Source organism: Hypomesus nipponensis, chromosome 22, assembly GCF_054491055.1.
Source record: "Hypomesus nipponensis isolate SF chromosome 22, ASM5449105v1, whole genome shotgun sequence".
NCBI lineage: Eukaryota > Metazoa > Chordata > Actinopteri > Osmeriformes > Osmeridae > Hypomesus > Hypomesus nipponensis.
This window is the reverse complement of record NC_140382.1, coordinates 18,535,001-18,558,113: the sequence shown is the minus strand read 5'-3', so window position 1 is coordinate 18,558,113 and position 23,113 is coordinate 18,535,001. Positions and strand designations below refer to the sequence as shown.

At 44.6% G+C, this 23,113-nt stretch overlaps 3 protein-coding genes across 4 annotated transcripts in view; 1 reads left to right on the top strand and 2 right to left on the bottom strand.

Annotated features, from left to right (window-relative positions):
- The window catches only part of arrdc1b (arrestin domain containing 1b), a 32,327-nt gene extending 29,338 nt beyond the window's left edge, over nucleotides 1-2,989 (bottom strand). Inside the window, exon 1 of the mRNA XM_084687044.1 lies at nucleotides 2,827-2,989. Coding sequence (XP_084543170.1) covers nucleotides 2,827-2,944 — 118 coding nt within the window. The 5' untranslated portion in view covers nucleotides 2,945-2,989. The remainder of the gene's footprint in view (nucleotides 1-2,826) is intronic.
- Nucleotides 2,990-4,572: 1,583 nt separating this feature from the next.
- LOC146237040 (glutamine synthetase-like) lies at nucleotides 4,573-11,749 on the bottom strand. 2 transcript variants are annotated; one of them, XM_084687146.1, is made up of 10 exons: nucleotides 11,228-11,749; nucleotides 10,909-11,073; nucleotides 8,964-9,102; nucleotides 8,374-8,412; nucleotides 7,432-7,614; nucleotides 6,682-6,843; nucleotides 6,359-6,505; nucleotides 6,072-6,199; nucleotides 5,562-5,761; nucleotides 4,573-5,275 (listed from the first exon to the last, which is right to left on the bottom strand). In XM_084687146.1, the coding sequence occupies exons 5-10, from the start codon at nucleotides 7,598-7,600 to the stop codon at nucleotides 4,972-4,974; spliced, it is 1,110 nt and encodes a 369-aa protein (XP_084543272.1). In that variant the 5' UTR covers nucleotides 7,601-7,614; nucleotides 8,374-8,412; nucleotides 8,964-9,102; nucleotides 10,909-11,073; nucleotides 11,228-11,749; the 3' UTR covers nucleotides 4,573-4,971. The 2 variants fall into 2 exon arrangements, with proteins under 2 accessions (XP_084543272.1, XP_084543271.1); XM_084687145.1 differs by having other exon boundaries at nucleotides 4,574-5,275; nucleotides 7,432-7,617.
- Nucleotides 11,750-13,473: 1,724 nt separating this feature from the next.
- Nucleotides 13,474-17,546, top strand: LOC146237039 (uncharacterized). The gene is made up of 6 exons (XM_084686965.1): nucleotides 13,474-14,017; nucleotides 15,030-15,131; nucleotides 15,292-15,510; nucleotides 16,408-16,553; nucleotides 16,718-16,869; nucleotides 17,118-17,546. Exons 1-5 carry the CDS (start codon nucleotides 13,795-13,797, stop codon nucleotides 16,820-16,822), a joined length of 795 nt encoding a protein of 264 aa, XP_084543091.1. The 5' UTR covers nucleotides 13,474-13,794; the 3' UTR covers nucleotides 16,823-16,869; nucleotides 17,118-17,546.
- The last annotated feature ends 5,567 nt before the right edge of the window (nucleotides 17,547-23,113 follow it).

Here is a 23,113-nt window from a genome sequence, read left to right as displayed (position 1 = left end):
TATTGTCTCGCTGGATTGTGTGTCTATTGTCTCGCTGGATTGTGTGTCTATTGTCTCGCTGGATTTTTAGAACTACAAAAAGGTCACCATCTTGGCTCAGAGATTTCCTTGTTTTGGAACACATATTCTCCTCCTGGTAACAATGGAGCTGTAAGGGAAATAAAGGTACGTATTTTCTCACCGACACACACAGTGATAGCATGCGCTTAGGAAAGAGAGGGGAAGTGTATCATTCAAACTATATTGTTAGCAACTGTATTTGATGCCTACCCCTCACAACTAATCAATATAAATGCAGACTAATCGTCTGCATCAATAATACAGTAAGGTTGTGAATCTCGGTCGTTCACATACAACCATCGCAGATGCCTCTGAAAAACTCTTCTATTTCAAAGAAATACAAGGTAACTGTGTGTAACTGACCCACAATGTTGATAAAGCACCACATCCATACAGTTAATTTTACAGGCACATGTAACAGATAGCATCATTCAGTGTTTGCATTGTCCTCTTTGGACAGACACAAATGTGAGTAAATGGCGAATCACTTCTTAAAATCCATATAAATGCATTACTCTGTCTGGAAAACTGAACTTTAGTTCCCCGAAACACAAAACCACGACCACGTCTAAAGAGACTTAAAATGGATTCCGTCTCTAGTTTGAAATGGTTTTCTGCAATGTAGTTCCGACGCAGAATTTCATTGATTGTATTCTACAGATGTACGGCCACCATCTTGTTCAGTGGCCAAACCAACAGTCTCTGGATCAGACAGAACACAGGTCGTAAACGTGTGTATTCCCAAGCAGCATGAAGGTGCAGACAGCAAGACTAAAGTAATTTCACCCGATTTTCTCTGGACTCCCCGTAGACTACACAGTCCCAGTGAAAACCAATCCGGCTCCTACATTTAGAAGGAGTAGTATTTCCCCATCTTCTTTCATCGCAATACAATAGTCTAACATATGGCGACATGCCGGGAGTGAATGTTCCAGAGAATAAATGATCTCTGCTCTCACTAATCTAAAAGATGTTCACTTGGCCGATGAGTGAGATGGAAAAGGTTCGAAAGGTTGAAAACAACAACAGAAAAGTTTCAAAAAAAGTTTCTAAAGGTTAAATTATTAAATCATTATTTATATATATATATATATTATTTTGTTTTACAAATTATAAGTTTTAAAACAAAAGTCATTGATCAAGAGAACTCTGTATAACCTTTAACGAAATCTCCATTTAGGTGTTTTCGAAATAAGACATTGCCAATCACGTAATATAACAGCAATCAAGTATTTGATAGGTCAGGCGGTATTCCATGAGCGGTCAATGAAATGATGTTCACAACTACTAGGCCTTCACTCAACAAAGTGACGTCATTCATTATCCCGCCTCTGGAACAGGCTACGCATGGAGAAAGTATCTCAATGTGCAATATTGTCGAAGCTTAAGGGTTTAGGTTGGTTGAGGGGCAGTTCTATGGGCGTATGTGAAGCCCTCTGTGACATGCTTGCGTGTAAAAAGGGCTACACAAATACATTTGATTTGATTTGAATGTTTCTCTTCATCTGCAACGGCAAATTGACACATTACACTGGGATGAGAGCTAGGATGTGTCCTTGAAAAGGAATCATGAAGGTTATGCAAGTTCAACCATCTAAGCTCAGTACCGAGGCAGAAAGATAGCAGGCTAACGACTGCGCTAGTAGTCTCCGTTCTGTTTGATTTTATATTATGCTTAATATTAGGCTAGGCTATGTATTTGACAAAAAAAACTTGTATTTGATTACTCTTTAGCTACTCCGTAACTGCTGGATAAATCCTAAACTGTTGACATTTCTCCACTAGCCCCGGGATTTGTATCTTATGAGGGTGTCCCTGATTTGAAACATCAGTCGCCATAGGGATGATGATATGGTTTTGAGTGTATGCTACAGTCTGACCTCTTAGTGCAACACAAATCCAGAACAAGCCCCCCTGACAAGGGGCAGGTCATTTGTGCGCTAATAAAGGCATAACAAAGATTTGTCAGTTAGGCAATTATGTAAAGGAATTCTTTGGATTCACAATAACAGGCTCATGAAGAAAAAAAAACGATTTCTTGCTCGTTTTGTCTGAAGCTCGATTTTGTCTTGAGACTATTGGCAGTCTCAAACTGACAGGAATCCCTTCATGGATCAGTACCAAAACAATGGATTCTTTGTGTACTTCAATGGAGGGTTATCAACAAACTGCCATCTACCTCCTCCAACCATGTCTTTCTATTTGTTCTTAGGCTGCAAGACTGTCACTTACTCATTCAGAACTGTGCCGGGCCTATGTTTTCCGTAACAGTGTTATAAAAAAGGGGTACGAAAAAGCTCATTGCCAAAGGTAACTGTGCGTTACCTTGTTTCATAAGTCACTTACGTGTCACACCTGTTGACAAGATCTTTTTCACCGCCACACTTATGTCTCTGCTAACGGAACTATTGTATAGCAATGAGCTTACAGTAATATCTGACAGAATAGCGAACTAGCAGGCATTCGAGCAGGATGTCGGTTGACATTTCTCAACACAGTCGACCTAAACGACCTAAACGATATCAGCCAGTCACAGACAAACGTCCCCGTCGCTGTCCAGAACCAATAAAATGTAGGGTACTGGTTTTATAAATACACATTTAAACGAGTGCCACTTTGTGAGGTAGGCTTACTTATGGCATCTATTCAAACACATAAGATTAAAAGTTTCCATTCCCTTTTGAGAACCTGCCTCCCTAACCTAAATGGTGCGATGCGCTTCGCTAAGCTAGAAACAAATTTCGTAGGAAGAAACCCCATGCCTACCTTTATATTGCAGCGAGGTACCAGTCCTGATTTTCACAGTTCCACTAATGGATTCGCCGGGACTATACACCACCTTACTGTTGGTGAAAGTAATATCGAATTCCTGAAGCTTGCCCATGACTGCCTCCGCAACCCTCCGTCTAAAGAAACAAAAAGCGGCTCGAGCGCCTTGTACCAATGGTCTACCACCGATGGAGGCAGAGCGGCACTCTCACCTGCCCCGCGCGCTCCACCCAGTTGCAACAAGCGTCAGTGACGCCATCACGAATTGGTTTGATTAATTTACGATAGCAGAAAGTGCTGTAGGACTACGATACCTTTTAGTAGGTCAACTTCCCACAGGCGAGGCTACAACTGTGTTTTTTAAACGTCATTATTTCACAGTCAGAACTCCCTCTCTTATCCAATGATTAGGCTGTAACACCAAGGTCTGCTGTGATTATCTCTCCCGTCTCCAATATTCTAATGTCAATAGCTGTAATTTGTTATTATCACAATAGTAACGAGAGACATGAAGATATGAATTAGACGTCTGAATGTGCCATTTAAAATGGCAGCAAAACCTGCCTACATTAAGGGATTTCCTTTGTAAACATGGGCTCCTTTTCTTTTGTAAACAGGAACTCGTTTTATAGACGCCCAATCGTCGAGAGGCGCTGGATGGAAGTTTAAGCGCGAGCCTAGACCACTGGAAACTGAGGAATAGACTCCTCAGCTCTCAGTGTGCGTGCTCTGCTGACATCAGCAGAATGACCCACTTCTCAAAGCACCGCTTTGTGTATTTCGGATTCAATTAGGGCCCTAGAAGTGCAATGCGAGAGTTTATTACTCTTAAGAGGTCGAGGAATCAATCAATTTTTTAAAGAAGCAATGTACTGGAAAGTGATCTGACATGCCAAAATAGTTCCATGATTGCAGAGAGCCTGGCTGTCCAGTCTTCTTTCTTTTCACCCCCGTAAAATATAAAGAACACTGCAGGGAAACCAACTGTGAGACACACACACACACACATGACACCAACACACACACATAACACAAACACACACACATGACACAAGCACACACACAAATGCAAGCACAAACATATGCACACACACACACACACACACACACACAAGGGAGAAATGGTGACTAGGCTGTTACTACCCACAGAAAGCCAAAGGACAACACATGTGGGATAAGACAGATGCTCCCTTGACAACAGACGCGGTGGTTGCCAAGTTACCACCGGTATCCATGGAAATTACACTGATCCTGTCTGATGAAGCCAGCATGTAGTGAAATATCTTCAGGCTTATAGAATTTGAATTCTAATCATGTCTAGTTAGCCCTGTTCGAAATACCCCAGTCAGAGAAGCCTCCTGTATCTGTAAATAAACAACCTTAAGAGGAAGTCCACGTGTCCAACTGTGAATCCATCATAAGTAAGAAGTGCTTACAGTGGAGTTGGAATTGTGGGATATATTACAGTAACCGTCTAGCATCAAGTAGCAATCTGGTCAATCTTTTATAGACCCTGTTCCCCGACAGTTTTCATAAGTTGTGGATGTATATCATAAGATTTCAGCATGACCTGACTACAGGTGAATTCGTTTTTACACAGAATTGAATTCCTGCCAGAAACAAAAATATATATTTTCGCCTAATGCAGCACCCACGACTAGACAAGACCACCACATACAGTTTAGGAGAATGTAAGTGTTCAGGGACTGTGATCATATGAAACTAAGTTCTGTCATTCAGGCCTTGAGACTTTCTGTTGTGTCTGTCTCCCCCTAGTGGTTCTTTGACAGAATGACTCTTGTCACCTGAAACTATTTTATTGTGACAAATCCAAAGCACTGAATATAACAATATCACTCGTAATAAAATTATACCACATTTTAAATATGTTATTCCTGTTTTAAAAGCATGAATGGCAAATGATCTGAAAACAAAACATTTGTTAATGGCTATCCTGTAATGAGAAATAAAGTTCAAGAAAGTTTAATTTAGAAAAGCAGTCTTAATTAACTGTCCAGGTACACAAGATATATGAAAGATATATGATAGAGTGAATTGAGGAGATTTTTCTTTTTAAAAGTATGATATCAGGTAAAGTACTCATTAAGGCTTCATCATGCGGTGCATGACCTTTATGAGGTCTTATATGTCCTCTTCCTCTTCCTCCAGCAGGCAGGTGCGTGCGATGGCGGCCGTCACAGCGTACGGGTCACAGTTGGCGGCGGGGCGGCGGTCTTCAAAGTAGCCCCTCCTCTCTTGACCCACCTGACGAGGGATGCGGACGCTCGCCCCACGATCGGCCACACCGGCAGAGAAGTCGTGGATGCTGGAGGTCTCGTGAAGGCCGGTGAGGCGCCTCATGTTGTCCTGGCCGTTGTGAGGGTCGTACACCTTGATGTGCTCCGCGTGTCGAGTGCTCAGCTTCTCTATGGCCTGCTCGATGTACCTGGCCACCACAGAAGAGGAACTGAGCTGTAAGTAATCTCATAGCTGTAGTACAGAGTTATATCTATTTGTTTCAAGCCAGTTCTTTTAATAGCAATTCCAAAAGGAAAGTCAGTTTTTTGTGGAAAAAACAAACCAAAACATTTGATTACTGTCTTCTTCGTATTGGTGAATTGCACTCAGACTGTACTCCCAGTATGAACATATAGCATAAGTTTCCATTAGTGTTATTTTGTGCCGTTATGGTGTGTGCGCGTGTGTGTGTCTGTATTTTTGTGTGTACTCACTGCAGTCCTCCCTCTGCCCTCATGTCTTTGGTGCTGACGTTGGTATGGCAACCCGCCCCATTCCAGTGACCCGTCATCGGTTTAGGGTCCAAGGAAGCCACAACCCCAAAGTCTTCGCTCACGCGGTGGAGCAGGAAACGAGCCATCCACAGGTGGTCTCCCATCTCAATCCCCTCACAGGGACCCACCTGGAACTCCCACTGCATGAAGAACGAGAAGGGGTTAAGGAGGGAGGGAGGGAGGGAGGGAGGGAGGGGAGGGAGGGAGGGGGGGGAGGGAGGGAGGGAGGGAGGGAGGGAGGGAGGGAGGGAGGGAGGGAGGGAGGGAGGGAGGGAGGGAGGGAGGGAGGGAGGGAGGGAGGGAGGGAGGGAGGGAGGGAGGGAGGGAGGGAGGGAGGGAGGGAGGGAGGGAGGAAGGAGGGAAGGAGGGATGGAGGGAGTTTGAAGAGGAGAACAGAGCATTATATATTGTTCATGGGCAGAACACAGTAACAACCAGATGAGATTTTACCTGGGAAGGCATAACCTCTGCATTGGTCCCACAGATCTTGACCCCAGCGTAGAGACATGCCTTGTAGTGGCACTCCACAATGTCCCTGCCGTAGGCACAGTCTGCTCCGACGCTGCAGTAGTATGGGCCTTGAACAGCAACAGGAAGGAGGTACACAAGACCAGGAAGTCACATTCTACAACGTCCTGTGACTCATGCATATTTGTAATTATACAGGTATTTTCAGTAAGTTATGTTTGAACTTCATCACAGTTACAGCTCCAAAGTTGTGGGTTTGTGTAACTCACCTTGGGGAGCAGGGAATCCATTTGAGGGCCAGCCATATGGGCGTCCACCTGTCCCCAGGAACGCGTACTCTTGCTCCATTCCAAACCAGGGAATGTGCTCCTTCACCTTCTCCATCACCTTGTTACAGTCTGAGCGCAGGTTAGTCTCTGCCCAGGAAAGGAGACAGGGAGGAGATGAGATTCCTCTGATGGACTTTCACACACATGAACAAAGATATTTTAAATGTTTTAAGACATAACAAGGAGCTTGTTTACTCGCTAAGAGAGTGAGACCTCAAAAAAAAAAAGGAAAGAGTAATTTCTTCAGAACAGGTTTACAGTACCAGCAGGGAGGCGGGTGTGTTCAAGCACCTCACACAGAACCAGTTTGTTGGGGTTGAGTGTGAAAGGGTCCCTGAATATGCACACTGGGATCAGGTACATGTCACTGTTAGCACCCTTGGCCTGTGAGGTGCTGGAACCGTCAAAGTTCCATTCCGGAATGTCTGCCAATAGATACAAAAAAAAAAATATATATATATATATCAACTTAACAAACACCACCGAATTTGTTGGTTTTGAATTCACCTCTTTAAAATTTAAATGTGAATTTATTTAAATGTAAAAAATTATCTAATCCAAAAATTCAAGGTTCAGAAATTCAGGTTCCTCAAATTCGAACAGTAAAATTCTGATCCCAAAAACTCTAAACATTACAATTCATGCTTAATTTATTTGAAATTCAAATAGAACTAAATCAAATGGTGAAATTCAGATCCCCCAAATTTGAGCCAAAAACTATTGAGCCCAAAACATCCACCCCAAAAAATTTGAGCTAAAACATCTCAAGCCAAAAATAATTATGCCCAAAACATTTGAGCTATAAATATTGGAGCCTAAGAAATCTAGCATAAAAAAATGTTGCCCAAAAATTAGAGCCGTAAAACATTCAGTTGAAAAGATTATACGTATGCTAGGTGCTTGATGCTCTTCTTACCCTACAGTGCACTGTAATGCAAACTCAGTTGACATTTTGACCTTTTATACAGTAAAACCTGTTCACAATGAGATAAGATAGGACTGAGAGTGGTTACCCTCCAGTCCTTGAGGTTCTCTGTCCAGGGTTCGAGTCTTGTTGCGGAGCCCCTCCCCAGAGCCGTCGACCCAGACATAGGTGACCTGACACAAGCCCCCCTGAGGGAGAGACAGGTAGTGCTGCCGCAGGGTCTTGTTCAGACCACAGCTGACTGACACAGACGCCATCACGACCCAGAGTCCTGCTGGGAGGACACAGACAGACCGACCTGCTGGATTCACTCCAAGACATGCTTTACAGGACACAGGTGGGGAGGGGACAGGGGACATGACCCAGACACATGGTGGTGGAGGACGTTCCTCAGGTAGATCAACACCTGATGTCATAGGATATGTTCTTCATAGGTTGTTCAAGCATAATATCAGTCTTTCCGATCAAGCACAGTCAATTATTAATACACTTGCTTGACATGACTACTCTCGTGGTTGAATGGTTATGCATAGCAGGTCTAGCCTGTAGAGTGGCTATTTGTGTACCTGAAACAAAAATGCAGTACCTGAAACTTCAAAGCTTTACTTTCCTTTTCATCAATAGTTTTTTGTTGGTTTTGTTTTTTGTTTCAGACCAGCTTCAATTAGTCGAAACCACTGAAGCAGAAACTGGGTTCTAAAAATACATAAAACTGTATTGAAGAGTAGGGCTATTTTACCCGAGGCTATGATAATAAGAAGGTGTACCTGATCTCAAAAACCTTCAATAATCTCTGTTAAGACTGTGACTACTGATTCGTTCATAAATTATTATCCTCGTCCTTATCTGTCTGTATCAGTATCCTACACTCAATTACATGTTTAGTTTTCATTTTACTTTTTCAAATAAAATTAAATAAAAGGACCCCATCAATTATTCAAATAAGTCTCACTGAAAACATGACATTATACATAAGTCTTTCTGGGTGTGAGAAATACCAGCCGAATTGACAAAAAACATTGTGACTTACCGACTGTTTGAAAGCAGATGCAGTGAAGATGTGGTGTCTCTGGAAGGAGAACAGTGAGATTTCTAAACCAGTTTGGTCTTTATAAATGACATGCAGATTTTCAAGTTCATGACACAAGCTCACGTGCTACAATTTTATACACACTTGGTTGGACATTTTAGGGCATAGTTATACCAAAGGCAATTGACACAAACATTTTACACTCCATTTCAAAGCATTTTCTGTTTCGTTAACAGGATCAGGGTCCACCTCAATTGTCGCAATATGGTTACACACAGTATCTGTCAGTCTGTGGCATTATGTGTTTGTCTTTATCTCTGATTCAAATCATTTCAAGCAGAAAAATACATTCCCCACCTGGAACCCTACTCTACATATATATGTTGAAATGTAAACATATATTGTAAACAAAACAATATGTAAACAAATGTCAGTACATTTAAATGTTATTTGTTATGGAGTTTTTTTAAAGCCATACACAAACAACAACCCCAGAATAACCTGAGTAATATGACATGATATTCATGGGAGTGGTGCGACACACCCTCCAATCACCTGTTTCCCTCCACGAGGCAAGCATGGACACCCACCTGCACGGCACAGAACAGGCCATCTGCTGACTGCAGGCTGCAGTGTGCTTAGCCAGGCCTCACAGCTCAGTGCACAGGAGCACACAATGACAGGCTAAAGACCGGCGAGACTGGTGATGAGTCCCTCCTTACACGTCCACTTTCCGCCGGGCCGGCCAGGAGAGCGGGTGGGGCCGGGGTAAGGGAAGATCATGAGGGATGGGCCACAGGAGACAGAGGGGGGAGGGGGGGGGTAAGGAGACAGAGGGGGGGAGGGGTGAAGGAGACAGAGGGAGGGGAGGGGTGAAGGAGACAGAAAAGAGGGGGGAGGGGTGAAGGAGACAGAGGGGGGGGAGGGGTGAAGGAGACAGAGGGGGGGTGAAGGAGACAGAGGGGGGGGGAGGGGTGAAGGAGACAGAGGGGGGAGGGGTGAAGGAGACAGAGGGGGGGCGGGTGAAGGAGACAGAGGGGGGGCGGGTGAAGGAGACAGAGGGGGGAGAGGGTGAAGGAGACAGAGGGGGGGTGAAGGAGACAGAGGGGGGGGAGGGGTGAAGGAGACAGAGGGGGGTGGGGGGGGGTGAAGGAGACAGAGGGGGGGCGGGTGAAGGAGACAGAGGGGGGGGGAGGGGTGAAGGAGACAGAGGGGGGGTGAAGGAGACAGAGGGGGGGGGAGGGGTGAAGGAGACAGAGGGGGGGTGTGAACGAGACAGAGGGGGGGTGAAGGAGACAGAGGGGGGGGGAGGGGTGAAGGAGACAGAGGGGGGTGGGGGGGGGGTGAAGGAGACAGAGGGGGGGCGGGTGAAGGAGACAGAGGGGGGGGAGGGGTGAAGGAGACAGAGGGGGGGGAGGGGTGAAGGAGACAGAGGGGGGGTGAAGGAGACAGGGAGGGGTGAAGGAGACAGGGGGGGGTGAAGGAGACAGAGGGGGGGGAGGGGTGAAGGAGACAGAGGGGGGGTGAAGGAGACAGAGAGGGGGTGTGAAGGAGACAGAGGGGGGGTGAAGGAGACAGAGAGGGGGTGAAGGAGACAGAGAGGGGGTGTGAAGGAGACAGAGGGGGGGTGTGAAGGAGACAGAGGGGGGGTGAAGGAGACAGAGAGGGGGTGTGAAGGAGACAGAGGGGGGGTGAAGGAGACAGAGAGGGGGTGAAGGAGACAGAGGGGGGGTGGGGGGGGGGGTGAAGGAGACAGAGGGGGGGCGGGTGAAGGAGACAGAGGGGGGGCAGGTGAGGAAGGAGACAGAGGGGGGGGAGGGGTGAAGGAGACAGAGGGGGGGTGAAGGAGACAGAGAGGGGGTGTGAAGGAGACAGAGGGGGGGTGAAGGAGACAGAGGGGGGGTGAAGGAGACAGAGAGGGGGTGAAGGAGACAGAGAGGGGGAGGGGTGAAGGAGACAGAGAGGGGGTGAAGGAGACAGAGAGGGGGAGGGGTGAAGGAGACAGAGAAGTGTGAGTGCTTCTGAGGTGCTGAGGCCGCTACCCAACACATGCTGACAGGATGCTGGAGGGACACTAGGGGTTATTTGGACCATAGTCAGGTTATGCTACAACACTGAAGTCTCAGGTGGGAAAAGGCATCATTTGGTTGGGGGGGAAGTCAAGACGTGGTGTCGTAGGGAATGAGAACTTACAATATACTTGGATGTATCTGAGAAATCTAGGTTTGACAGTTATGGGTGCAAGAACCAAGTGACCATGGGTGTTTTTTACCATATTAATTGACACAACATACTATATACAAACATACATTAAATACTGTCAATAAAAATATTATTAACTGCCAATGAACACCTTTGTTAAAATATTTCCATTGCTAATAATAGAAAAATAGAGTTCCATGTTCTTTTCTCCAGGATTCTTTCTCCATAGCGGATCACAGATCAGTCAAGCAGAAGTTCACAGTGCACGACGGCTCACATCAAAAGAGAGTATCTTACACTGAGGATTCAATGTCTGTCAGTCAGCCTACATACCGTAGAGTGGAGGGGGGTGGGGGGAACATTTGTGGAACATTTTTACAATATTTGCACTCTCGTCAAGCTTTTCTAACAATCCGTCCGCTTTTTCTCCAGTCTCGTCCTCTCTCTGTCCTGGTAGGCTGACTTCCAACCCGCCAGGAGCCGTGACAAACCCGGGCGCTAAGGAGAGAGAAAAAAAGATCGCTTTATCCAAAGTGACGTAGCCTACGCGACGGTTACAAATATATGTACACGGCTAGACTACCAAAACAAATGCCAGCACTCTCTCTGACACACAAACACACACATCATTCCAAGTTCATAGCTATCTCACCTTGTACTCCACATCGGCCCGGCCCGTTTGCGTGGCTTGGCGGCTTGCTGCCGGTACTGCATCCAACCACACACCAGCTCGTGGGCTATCATCATATACAAAAGAAATATGAGCAGGGCGGGATCCATTCAGTCCAACGGCAATGGCTCGTGTAAGTAAAAAAGAAACGGTTTGGCGCTAGGATTCCAAACCAAGTTGCTTGCGTGAGCATGCAGGGTAGAAGGAGAGCGCTTGAAATCGAGCGTTTGTCTCCACAACAAAATTCCTCCCTGTAGATGTTGGTCTGGTGATCTCCTGCCCACTCCAATATACCGCACACGCCTGGTGTCAGTGCTGATAGTCAGCATGTAGGCTACTGGACCGACCCCACCCATGTAATGCTATGATCATAACAAATAGGCTACACGAATAAATGCATTAAATAATGAACCGGATCTTTCATTTATAGCAATTTCTTCTCAAGGTATTGTGTGGGTCATATCATAAGAAAACTATTGATGAAACCGACATAAGAGAGATAGAGAAGAGGTTGCCGTGGAGACGTGGCTGTTGCTAGGGTGGGATGTCGTCACCCACTGTTTTCCCCTGCAGGTTTAATGACAAGATAGTCCGTAGATATGCATTGAACTGAAATGTCACATTAACTACATTTCAAGGAAATTTCATTGAATTGAAAATGTCCCACGTTGAGTATGTGAATCTGCCACATATGAAATTAAAATAAGTGGTTAAAAAAGGATTGAGAGTAGTCCACGTTTTCAGCAGAACAGTACTCAATTAAACACAAACAAGTTCATTCACGCAATCAATCCGGTTTGATTCAATTTGTAAGTTTCATTATTGGACAGGGTTCGTCCTTGAATGACACGTCTGGGAAATGCTGCTATTATTGTATCATTTAGTCACCTAGTATTCTTCAACACGTAGGCCTAGTGATTTTTGGGTGTAAAGGGGTTAAAATCACAAAGCACAATTACTATTAAATCACTATTTCTTCAAGCAACAGTTGATCGGCCCATCTTACTCATCGTAGAGAAAACAACACCTGCAAGCGTCATTCCCATGCTTGTACTATAGAAGTCAACAGAAAGGGAAACAATATGATCAGTATATTTCTTTAAATCCAAAATGATTTAGTGCGTTAGGTACAAATCCTTAATTCTTCTTTGTCAAACAAAGAACTTTCATAAAATGTTAGTAGCCTATGGGAAATTCTTAACTCTCGATGCAGAACCATAGGCGGAAATCCTGAGGAAAATATGATTTGTCCCCCTCAATTAATCACTGTAAACATAACTATGTAATTTCAATTAATAATATGCAATGAAAGCGCTTTGTTGATTATGGACACAATGGCGCTTTTTTAATGTGCTGTGTGTTACAGCAGTAATTTTGGTGTCCCCCTCAGGAATTGCTCTTGAGAAAATGTCATATAATTGTCCCCCCCTAATGTTGATAGAAGATTTTTGCCACTGTGCAGAACTATAGGGCAACACCGCCCCCATCACAAGCCTGGCACCAGACTGTTACTCTTTCTATTTCTGTTAACCAACACAGCCTCCCTCCCTCCCTCCCTCCCTCCCTCCCTCCCTCCCTCCCTCCCTCCCTCCCTCCCTCCCTCCCTCCCTCCCTCCCTCCCTCCCTCCCTCCCTCCCTCCCTCCCTCCCTCCCTCCCTCCCTCCCTCCCTCCCTCCCTCCCCTCCCTCCCTCCCTCCCTCCCTCCCTCCCTCCTCAAAACCTTCAGGATCAGTTTACATGTGAGTGATTGTGTGTGTGTGCGTGTGTGCTATGCAGAGCCACCTCTAGGTGGCAGCGTTGCTCTGCTGTCCTACTGTACGTGTTCCATAGATTTGTATACAGTAGACACAGCACGCCTGCTCTTTCAAGATGGCGTCCATTGTTATTTTTGCAGTCTGTTAGTAAAATGCACACCATTCCTTGGCACTAACAACTGTTACACTGTTAGAATTGTGTGTGTGTGCGTGTGTACGGGTTTTAATGTGTTTTCGTTGTTTGTATCAATATGTAGAAACAGACCCTGTAAAACACTTGTTCACACTTCGGCCAACAAACAGACGTTGGCTAATGTTCTGCATGCATGGATGTACAGCACAGGTGTGAACACAACAGCACTGCAGTTATGCTATATACTTACTGACTGCAGATATACTAACATATAACAACACTAACTGTGGGTATACTGTAGACATGTGGAGGATCACAGAGGTGTGAAGGCTACAGAACAAGAGAGCCACTTGTAGTGTTTACCCCCATCTTCCTCTTTTCACGGTGCTCGACGTGAGGCAAGACGTGAGGTAAGACGTTCTGCGTTTATAACTGCTCTTCCGTCCAGCTTTCTCTCAAGCGCACGACGACAGCAAAGACGAGCCAGTCTGAGACGACAGACCTAGAGCTGTCACTCTGATACTGTAGGTGTTAGAGACCTAGCTGTCACTCTGATACTGTAGGTGTTAGAGACCTAGAGCTGTCACTCTGATGCTGTAGGTGTTAGGGTTTGTAGAGTCAGTGTGTCGGTGCAGTCAGGGAGCCCTGGAAGGAGAGCAAACATGGCGGAGGACATCTATGCTACACCAGACATGACCCAGAAGGTGAAGTTGGAGGACATCTATGCTAATTCAGACATGACCCAGAAGGTGATGTCAGACAGGGGGGAGATGGAGGAGAGGATGGTGGACATCTACGTTAGTGCTGACACCCTCAGAGGTCACGACCCCTGCTCAGAGGCTAAGGACCCTACACCAGAGAACACAGCAGGAGATCAGCTCTCAGGTTAAACACACACCCAACACACATACAGGCACGCCCATGCAAAAACACACACACAAGGACGAACATCAATGCTTCTTGTACTATGTTTCTCCTTTTCTTTCTTTATTTCTTTCTTTCACATAACACACACCCAACACATACCAAACACACACCAAACACACACCAAACACACACACACAGGCACGTGTGTGCAAAACCACACCCGCACAAAGACCGACATCACTGCATACCCCACAATACCTCTCGTTATGTCTTCCTCTTTTTCTTTCTTTCACATAACACACACACACATGCAGATATTTACACAAACACACACACACACACAGATCATAACTGTCCCCTGTTTGAAAAGTTAAAGATGTAACTGTTATCCTGTAATAACAATGATTCTGTGTTCAGCATTCCTTGTCAGTAGAGAGCCCTCTCCCAACATGAACTCTGGGTAACACTAGACTTACGTAAACAAACTGACCTAGGCTGACCATTATCTTACTAGAGGTGCAATAAATGTGTTAACCTTATCTGTGTTGGGTGAATCATACGGTCAGGTTTAGGGTCAGAAAACTCTGTAGGTTTCCACGTGCACGCGCACTCTGTCTCTGGGATCGATCATATAGACAGTTGATATCAGTCAGATGGCTGAGCGGTGAGGGAGTCGGGCTGGCAGTCAGAAGGTTGCCGGATCGATTCCCCGCCGTGCCAAATGACGTTGTGTCCTTGGGCAAGGCACTTCACCCTACTTGCCTCGGGGGGAATGTACCTGTACTTACTGTAAGTCGCTCTGGATAAGAGTGTGTATATTCAGTATTGGTGAGGAGACTCCTCACCAATAGGCTTAATAGGATGCTAGCACAACATGCTAGCAGACAAAATTTGTAGCACGATGGCGTGTGATGTTTTTGTCTCCTTGTGGGCCGGCCGCAAGCAATAAAGCTTTCTTAAACTTGTTCACCAACTGACAACTGTGCAATGCTTGATAGATTCATATTTCTGACATCCCCACTGTGTCCAGGTGCTGGGGGTCCAGAGAGGAGTCTCTCCAGAGCTGCAGCAGTGTGTCTGGGGCTGCTGTGTGCTCTCCTGCTGGCTGGGATCATAGCACTGGGAGTCATCTGTGAGTCTCTGGCTCAGCAACACACCAACACAATCAACACAGTTTAGTAATTATAACTGTGTGTCAACAATTCCTGTGTTACGTTTATGATGGTGACATTATGTTGAACATCCCTGTTCAACCCTTTTTCATTTCACACAAGACATTATTGTTTGTGTAGATCTAATGACAGTGACTGTGGAGAGACAACAGCTCCAGACCAAGTATGATAACCTGACCAGAGAGAGAGACCAGTTAAAGACCAGTTACACCATCCTGACCAGAGAGAGAGACCAGCTGAACACCAGTTACACCAACCTGACCAGAGAGAGAGCCCAGTTACAGACCAGTAACACCAACCTGACCAGAGAGAGAGATGACCTTAAGAGGAGGCTGTGTGGTAAGTCCATAAGGACAATGTTAATTAGTACGCTCTATGGAATAAAAGTTGTTGTTTATGTGATGCGTTGAACTCTAGAACAATTACTATTGTAATGACTTAATGACTCATTTTGTTTGTCACATCTGGCTCTAGGTTGTGACAAAAGTGGGTTTCAAAGGAAAAACTATTTTGTTACTGACAGAAATGGCTAACCAAAACCAACTGAGTGTGCGTGTGGGTGTGTGGGTGTGAGATGTGTGTGTGAGACGTGTGTGTCTAGGTGTGTTGAAAGGTGCAACAAAGTGAATGTTGTTATTTTTATATAGTGATTATTCAACTTCGATAGGAAACAGATGATTCAGTAATCATTTTGTAGGTTATTTAAGGTGAAGTGTTTAAATTCTACATATGATACAGAGGTTTAAGTTGATTTTGTTTTTGTTTCCAAAAAAAGGATTGCTTTGCACATTCTTTTAGGATTAATACTTACATTTACATTTAGTCATTTAACAGATGCTTTTATCCAAAGCGATTTACAAGAAAGAGTAATTATTACAAGATTGAGGAGTTGCTATTAAACTGCCATGCTCTGTTCACCTGTCGCCATGGGTTTGTGAGTAGCCTGCAAGCTGTTGTTACTACAATGGCAATTTTGAGATGTGCAAACACATGTTAAAGCAAATTACATGGACAGACGTGTTCTGCACTATCTTGATGGCTCACAGAAGATTGGTTGAAGATTGGTTGTAGCTGTTACTACTGTAAATATTGAAAACTAAATATCAATTCTGCGTTTTAATGACATCAAACAGAGGATCTAGCTGGATGGACGAGGTTTGGCTGCGTCCGTTTAGACTTTCGGTCGGAAGTGAACTAGTACTTTCTAAACATGTTCTCTAACTGTTGTTTTTTCAGATGTCACTTCCTGTCCTAATGGCTGGCAGAAGTTTGGCTGCAGCTGTTACTACGTCTCTGATGGGCAGAAAAACTGGACTGACAGCAGACAGGACTGTAGAGACAGAGGAGCAGACCTGGTGATCATAAACAGCCCAGAGGAACAGGTGAGAGAGAGAGAGAGAGAGAGAGAGAGAGAGAGAGAGAGAGAAAAGGCAAGGAGAGAGAGAGAGAGAAGGAGATGGAAAGTAAGAGACTGAGAACAACATAGATGTACAGGGTCTAATTTGGTCAGGGTACTAAAACTATCCTTAATCCTCCTCCTTGACAGGAATTCCTCAATAACCTGAACAAGAGAGTGTGGATCGGTCTGACGGACACAGTAACAGAAGGGACCTTCACCTGGGTGGACGGAACTCCACTGACCACAGCGTAAGAGAAAACTACACTTTCTGTATTCTCCTCACTCAAAACAAACCATTTGTAAATATTATACATTTCTATATTTTTGCCTGACTTTGGTGCATTAGAACCAGCAGCATCGCACTATTAAATCCCTCCAGACAGACACTACCATTCATATTAGCATCAACATTAAGCTATATGAGAAATATAAACAACTAACATACAACTCTGATACAAAATGGTTTCTCATATTGCATGACCCAGACATGGATCTCAGTGCGTGACTGGTTGTGTGCGTGTGTGTGTGTTGTTATTTAACCCTGTAGGTACTGGAGCGGCGGGCACCCTAGTAATTCCCTTTCAGCAGACAATGTTGATGAGGACTGTGTTGAGCGATATCCAGGAGTTCCTCCGCCCATGACATGGAATGATAACAGATGTGATTATAATAGTTACTGGATCTGTGAGAGAGGGATCTAACAGATCTACTGTGGGTTTTCTATGCTTATTTTTTTTCTTCTATGCATTACATTTTCCAGCTACATTATTGTCTTGTCAATAACATCTGTCATAGCTGCATGAATGACAGAACTTTGATGATGAGCTTTCACTTCCTGTGGCTAACATGAAGTACATGATGTAAGGATGAGTAACATAGACTCAAACATTTTATTACTGTCTAGTTGTATTTACCCCTCAGCTTGGTTTTCTTACTTAGAAAATACGTTATTTCTGAAATAAAACAGTCCTTTGGTCATGTTGTCTGGACTCCTCATTGACCCTGCATTTCAGTGTGTCTCTATGACATCAGCCTTGTACCAGACCCTGCTCAGTGACTCTGGGGCAGTGTGGGAAATACTGACTACCTGACTGCAAGTCATCCAGCTCTGAGGTAGCACACCAGCATTAGCTTGTTACACTGCTGCTACTGAGCTTAGTGCTGCTAGCCATGGATCATGGTAGCAGTCGTTTCTACTGGCTGATTTTTCCATAGACTTCAATAGGAAATGGAGTCAGGAGAAAGAAGAGCTGAAGAGATCTGAGAGAAGAGACTTTTAGCGACTGGTGCTTTCAGTGTGTCATATGTCTGACTTCATCTGTGTCAGAGTAGAGCTCACAAATACTGGATTGTAAGAAGCGTATAGATGGAGAGGACCTGGTAATTATAAACAGCATGGAGGAACCAGGTGAGAGACATTTTTAAAATGTATTTTGGTAAAATACACACCATTCCTTGGCACTAACCACTGTTACACTGTTAGAACTGTGAACAACCACTGTGTGTGCCACAGGGTGGAAGGGGAGAGACAGAGGGGTTCGATGAACCTGTAACCATTTGGACTATTAGTGAAGGTAGAGAGAGGGAAGGGGAATTGATGCAAGGCAGAGAGAAACGAGAGAGAAGACAAGGAGGGAGAGAGGAATGGAGTTTGGAGTTGGGGCTGTGCCCCCTCACGTAAGGAACGTGTCATAGCCATCAAGTGTGTGCCATTGTGCTGTGACCAATGACGTAGCCAAAAAGAAAGGTTTTAAAAGAAAGGAGTGCAGATTTATTCATCGAAGGTACAAAAGGGAGTAGGCTAGTCGTATCCAGTATTCAGGCAGGAGGTCAAAATCCAGGAGCAAGTAGAGAAGCGAAGGTACCGACAAGGATCAGACAGGAGGGAACAAGGTCTGGAACAAACAAGTATCAACAACAAGAGACCAAACAGGAAATCAAATCAACACTCAGAATGTGACGGTAAACTACACAAGACTTTGCAAGGGACACAAGGGAATCAGGGGTATATATACAGACCAGCTTGATGGGTAACCAGACACCGGTGTGCAGGGATAAGTGGGCAACTCTATCCAAGGAGTGGGCGTGCACAACAGATAGGTAGAAACGGAACAAACCAACTAGACAGTAAACGGGGGAATTTGGGGTCCATCAGTACTCAGGGGAAGAGGAACGCTGGATTGTAAGAGTAGTCTTGATTTGATTGGTTCTCCCGGCTTTTACTCACCAGCGTGCTATTGTAGTTAACTCTCCCTGTTTGATCACCATGGTTGTAGTGCCACCTCTTGAACACTAGAGTGCAGTGTCGTGGAGTGTTGTATTATATTTCATCAGTTTGTAGTGTGTTTCTGTGGGTGGGCCAAACAAGCAGGCTGTCAGTGAGGGGGACCTTCTATTCCAGACTCCAGTTATTAGTACCAGGGGCGATTGGGGAGGACTGCCCTATTTAGAGGGCTGGAGATACTTGTTTTACTAAGTTTTTCTAATAAAGTATATTTGTGTACAATGGCCTCTACTGGTTTTCTGTGTTGCCTTGTGCCAAGATCCAAACCCTGCACGGTGGAGCCGGATTCACTGTGACTGTGACATGTGTGTGTGTGGGTTTTAATGTGTGTTTTTTGTACAATATGTATAAGCAGACCCTGTAGCCTGACATTTCTTAGAGTAAGATTAACGTCCTGTTAGAGGAAGCTACAGCCCACATTTCCACGGTTACACTTTCTGAAATGTTCACTCTTTACCCAACGTCTGTCTGTTGGCTAATGTTTTGCATGCATGGATGTGAAGCACAAGTGTGAACACAACAGCACTGCAGTTATGCTATATACTTACTAACTGCAGATATACTAACATATAACAACACTAACTGTGGGTATACTGTAGACATGTGGAGGATCACAGAGGTGTGAAGGCTACAGAGCAAGAGAGCTACTTAAAGTGTTGCCTTCATCTTCCTCTTTTCACGGTGCTAGATGTGAGGCAAGATGTGAGAAAAGACGTTCTGCGTTTAGAACTTATCTTCCATCCAGCTTCCTCACAAGCACACAACCACAGCAGAGACGAGCCAGTCTGAGACGACGGACCTAGAGCTGTCACTCTGATGCTGTAGATGTTAGGGGTTCATACAAAACTGTAAGTAGTGTTTGAGAGAATAGTCAAGGAGCACTGGAACAAGAGAAAATAGTCGAAGGACGTCTACGCTACACCACATATGACCCAGATGGTGAAGTCTGACAGGCGAGAGATGGAGGAGATGAATATCTACGCTAATGCTGACACCCTCAGAGGAGATCAGCTGTCAGGTAACACACACCAAACACACACACACAGGCACTTCTGTGCAAAAACACACACAAAGATGGACTTCATTGCATACCGCAAAATACCTCTTGTTCGGTCTTTTTCTTTTTCCTTCTGTCACATAACACACACACACACATTCCCCCCGAGGCAAGTAGGGTGAAGTGCCTTTCCCAAGGACACAACGTAATTTGGCATGGCCAGAATCGAACCAGCAACCGTGGGATTACTATCCCAATTCCCTAACCGCTCATCCACCTGAATCCCCTGATCATAACCGAGTCCCCACTGTGTCCAGGTGCTGGGGGTCCAGAGAGGAGTCTCTCCAGAGCTGCAGCAGTGTGTCTGGGGCTGCTGTGTGCTCTCCTGCTGGCTGGGATCATAGCACTGGGAGTCGTCTGTGAGTCTCTGGCTCAGAATCCCACAATCAACATGGTTTAGTTATTATAAAAGTGTGTCAACAAAGCCTGTAGGTTATGTGTAGACATTATGTTGAACATTCCTGTTCAATCCTTATTCATGTATCACAAGACATTATTGTTTGTGTAAATCTAATCAAAGTGCCTGTGGAGAGACAACAGCTCCAGACCAAGTATGATAACCTGACCAGAGAGAGAGACCAGCTTAACACCAGCAACATCATCCTGACCAGAGAGAGAGACCAGCTGAAGGCCGACAACATCATCCTGACCAGAGAGAGAGCCATTGTGACACAAGGTGTGGATCATCTTAGAAAAGAGCAGCGTCTTGGCTGTGTCCTGTTGAACCACGAACCTATTGAAAAGTATAATTTGATCAGGTAATTACTGGGTCATTACTGCAGGCTTTATACATGGGAAGCGGTGACATCTGTCATGTGATGAGACCATGCAAAGTGAAAAGATGAGGTTCCTTGAGGAAATTAATTAATTATGTCGGAGAATCTCCCCTCCCTCCACCGGGTTTTTTTTGTAATTATGTTGTCATACAGAGTGTCAAGATGGATGGAGGAGGTTTGGCTGCAGCTGTTACTACGTCTCTACTGAGAAGAAAAACTGGAATGACAGCAGACAGGACTGTAGAGGGAGAGGAGCAGACCTGGTGATCATAAACAGCAGAGAGGAGATGGTGAGAAAGGAAGGAGGATGTGTGTGTGCCAGGGGAGGAGTGACATTGTGATATCAAGTAAAATATGTTGACATTATTAATTCTGCCATCAGGAATTTGTTCACACTACAACCAGAAACCTAGGCCGTTTCTGGTTGGGTCTGACTGATAACGTTCCACCAACGTTCTACCGTCAGTGGACCTGGGTGGACGGAACACGTCTGGATCCGGCCAAAACGTAAGAACCCCATCCTGTCGGGTTGTTAGAGTTAGAGTTCTACCTGAACTCAGCGGAACACAACAGCAACTTTATCAAACGAATTGTGTATTAAGTGTTTTGAGCCTGTTCCGATTGCAGATACTTTGCACCAAAAGAACCGAACCTTCCCTCTGGCTCCAGCTGTGTAGAGCGATATTTACCTAATGAGCCGGCAGACAAAAGCCTAGCTGACACCCCATGCCACTCTAAGTTGTTCTATGTGTGTGAGATGTAATCTGTGATACATTTCAGGTCACTATTCTTCCTCGTGCAGTTAATCAGCAGTTCTCTACGTTTCCTTGACAGCTCTGTTTCAATCAAACATCCTTCATGCTCTTTGGTTACATTTTTTTATTTTAGGTCCTGCTTACATGATCTTTGTCTTACAGTGAAAACTGTGTACAATACATGAATAAATTCTGTATTCTTACTGGTCAACAGAGCGTATACTGTTTTCTTTATTCACAAATAATTTAAGTAATTGTTGCAATTTGAAATAATTGTTTCATTGTTGCAAAACAGAGAATCGCGACTGTGACATACTTAGGTCACGAGGTTAAGTATATTTGATTCATATCAGCTTCTTATATCCAATAAAACTATCAATTATCCATTAACAATGATCAAATTGTAATAATTGAAAAACTATTCACATGCTATTAAACAAACTGACCTGACCCTACCTTGTCTCTTCCTCGTACACCTGGCAGGTGTCTGTAGTTCTATGTCGTGGAGCTCCATAGGGTGCGTGTGGGTTTTTCCCTAAATTAAATTTGATCTCAGGTCAGCAACCCAATACATGTCCAATAACTTCCTCAGACATTTCATGAGTTTTCTTATTAGCAGCTGACTATCTCAGAGCTCTCAGTGCAGCATCAGAATCAGAATCAGAAAGGGATTTATTCACCATGAAAGTTTGCACAGAAAAGGAATTTGCTTTGGCAGGAAGGTGCATACAGTAAACATATAGGAATCTTAAATTTAAATACGTGGTCTAACTATACTAAGGATACATAAACTAGCAATACTAAGTGGAATACAATTAAAATAAAATATACAATAAAATAAAGTTGCCAATTTACATAATAAAATACAATACAAAATACTAATATTACAGGAATTGAATGTAGTGTAAAATGTAAATAGTTTTTGATACATTCAGTCAGTGTGAGTTCTTGGCCTTGTTGAGGAGGCCAACAGCGGAAGGGAAGAAACTGTTTGTGTGGTGTGAGGTGTTGGTCCTGATGGGCCGCAGCCTTCTGCCGGAGGGGAGCGACTGAAGTGGTAGAAATATAGCATCTTTATATTCCTGCTCATGTGGGTTCAACTTTCTATGGTAATGTAGACAGTTGACGGTTGTTATTGTTGCAGTATTTACTCTGGACACCCTTTTATCTCCTGAGGAATAAACAAAAGTGTAATGTACAAACCCCCTGTCACAAAGCTGCTACTTATTTTACACATTTTGCAAAACAGGGAAACAGGGCTCTCAAATCTCACGCATTTGCCATGAGACTGACATATTTCAACCATATTTCACACAACACCTTGTATTTTCTCACGCTGAGAAGGAGATTATTAGTTATGTATGGTTGAATGGTGAAAGAGGAGAGTTGGAGAGGAAGAGGAGGAGTTAACCAGACCACAGGGCCGTGAGACACGCATTTCAACCAGTTCACACGCTCTCACACTGCGCATTGTATTTCTCACGCTGAGAAGTCAATGAAAACCAAGTTTTAAGTAAGTAAGAAGGCGAGAGATACAGAGAGATGAAGAGAGAGGGGGAGATGGGAGAAGGAGGAGAACACCATAGAGAGATGAAGAGAGAGGGGGAGATGGGAGATGAGGAGCAGAACATAGAGAGATGAAGAGAGAGGGGGAGATGGGAGAAGGAGGAG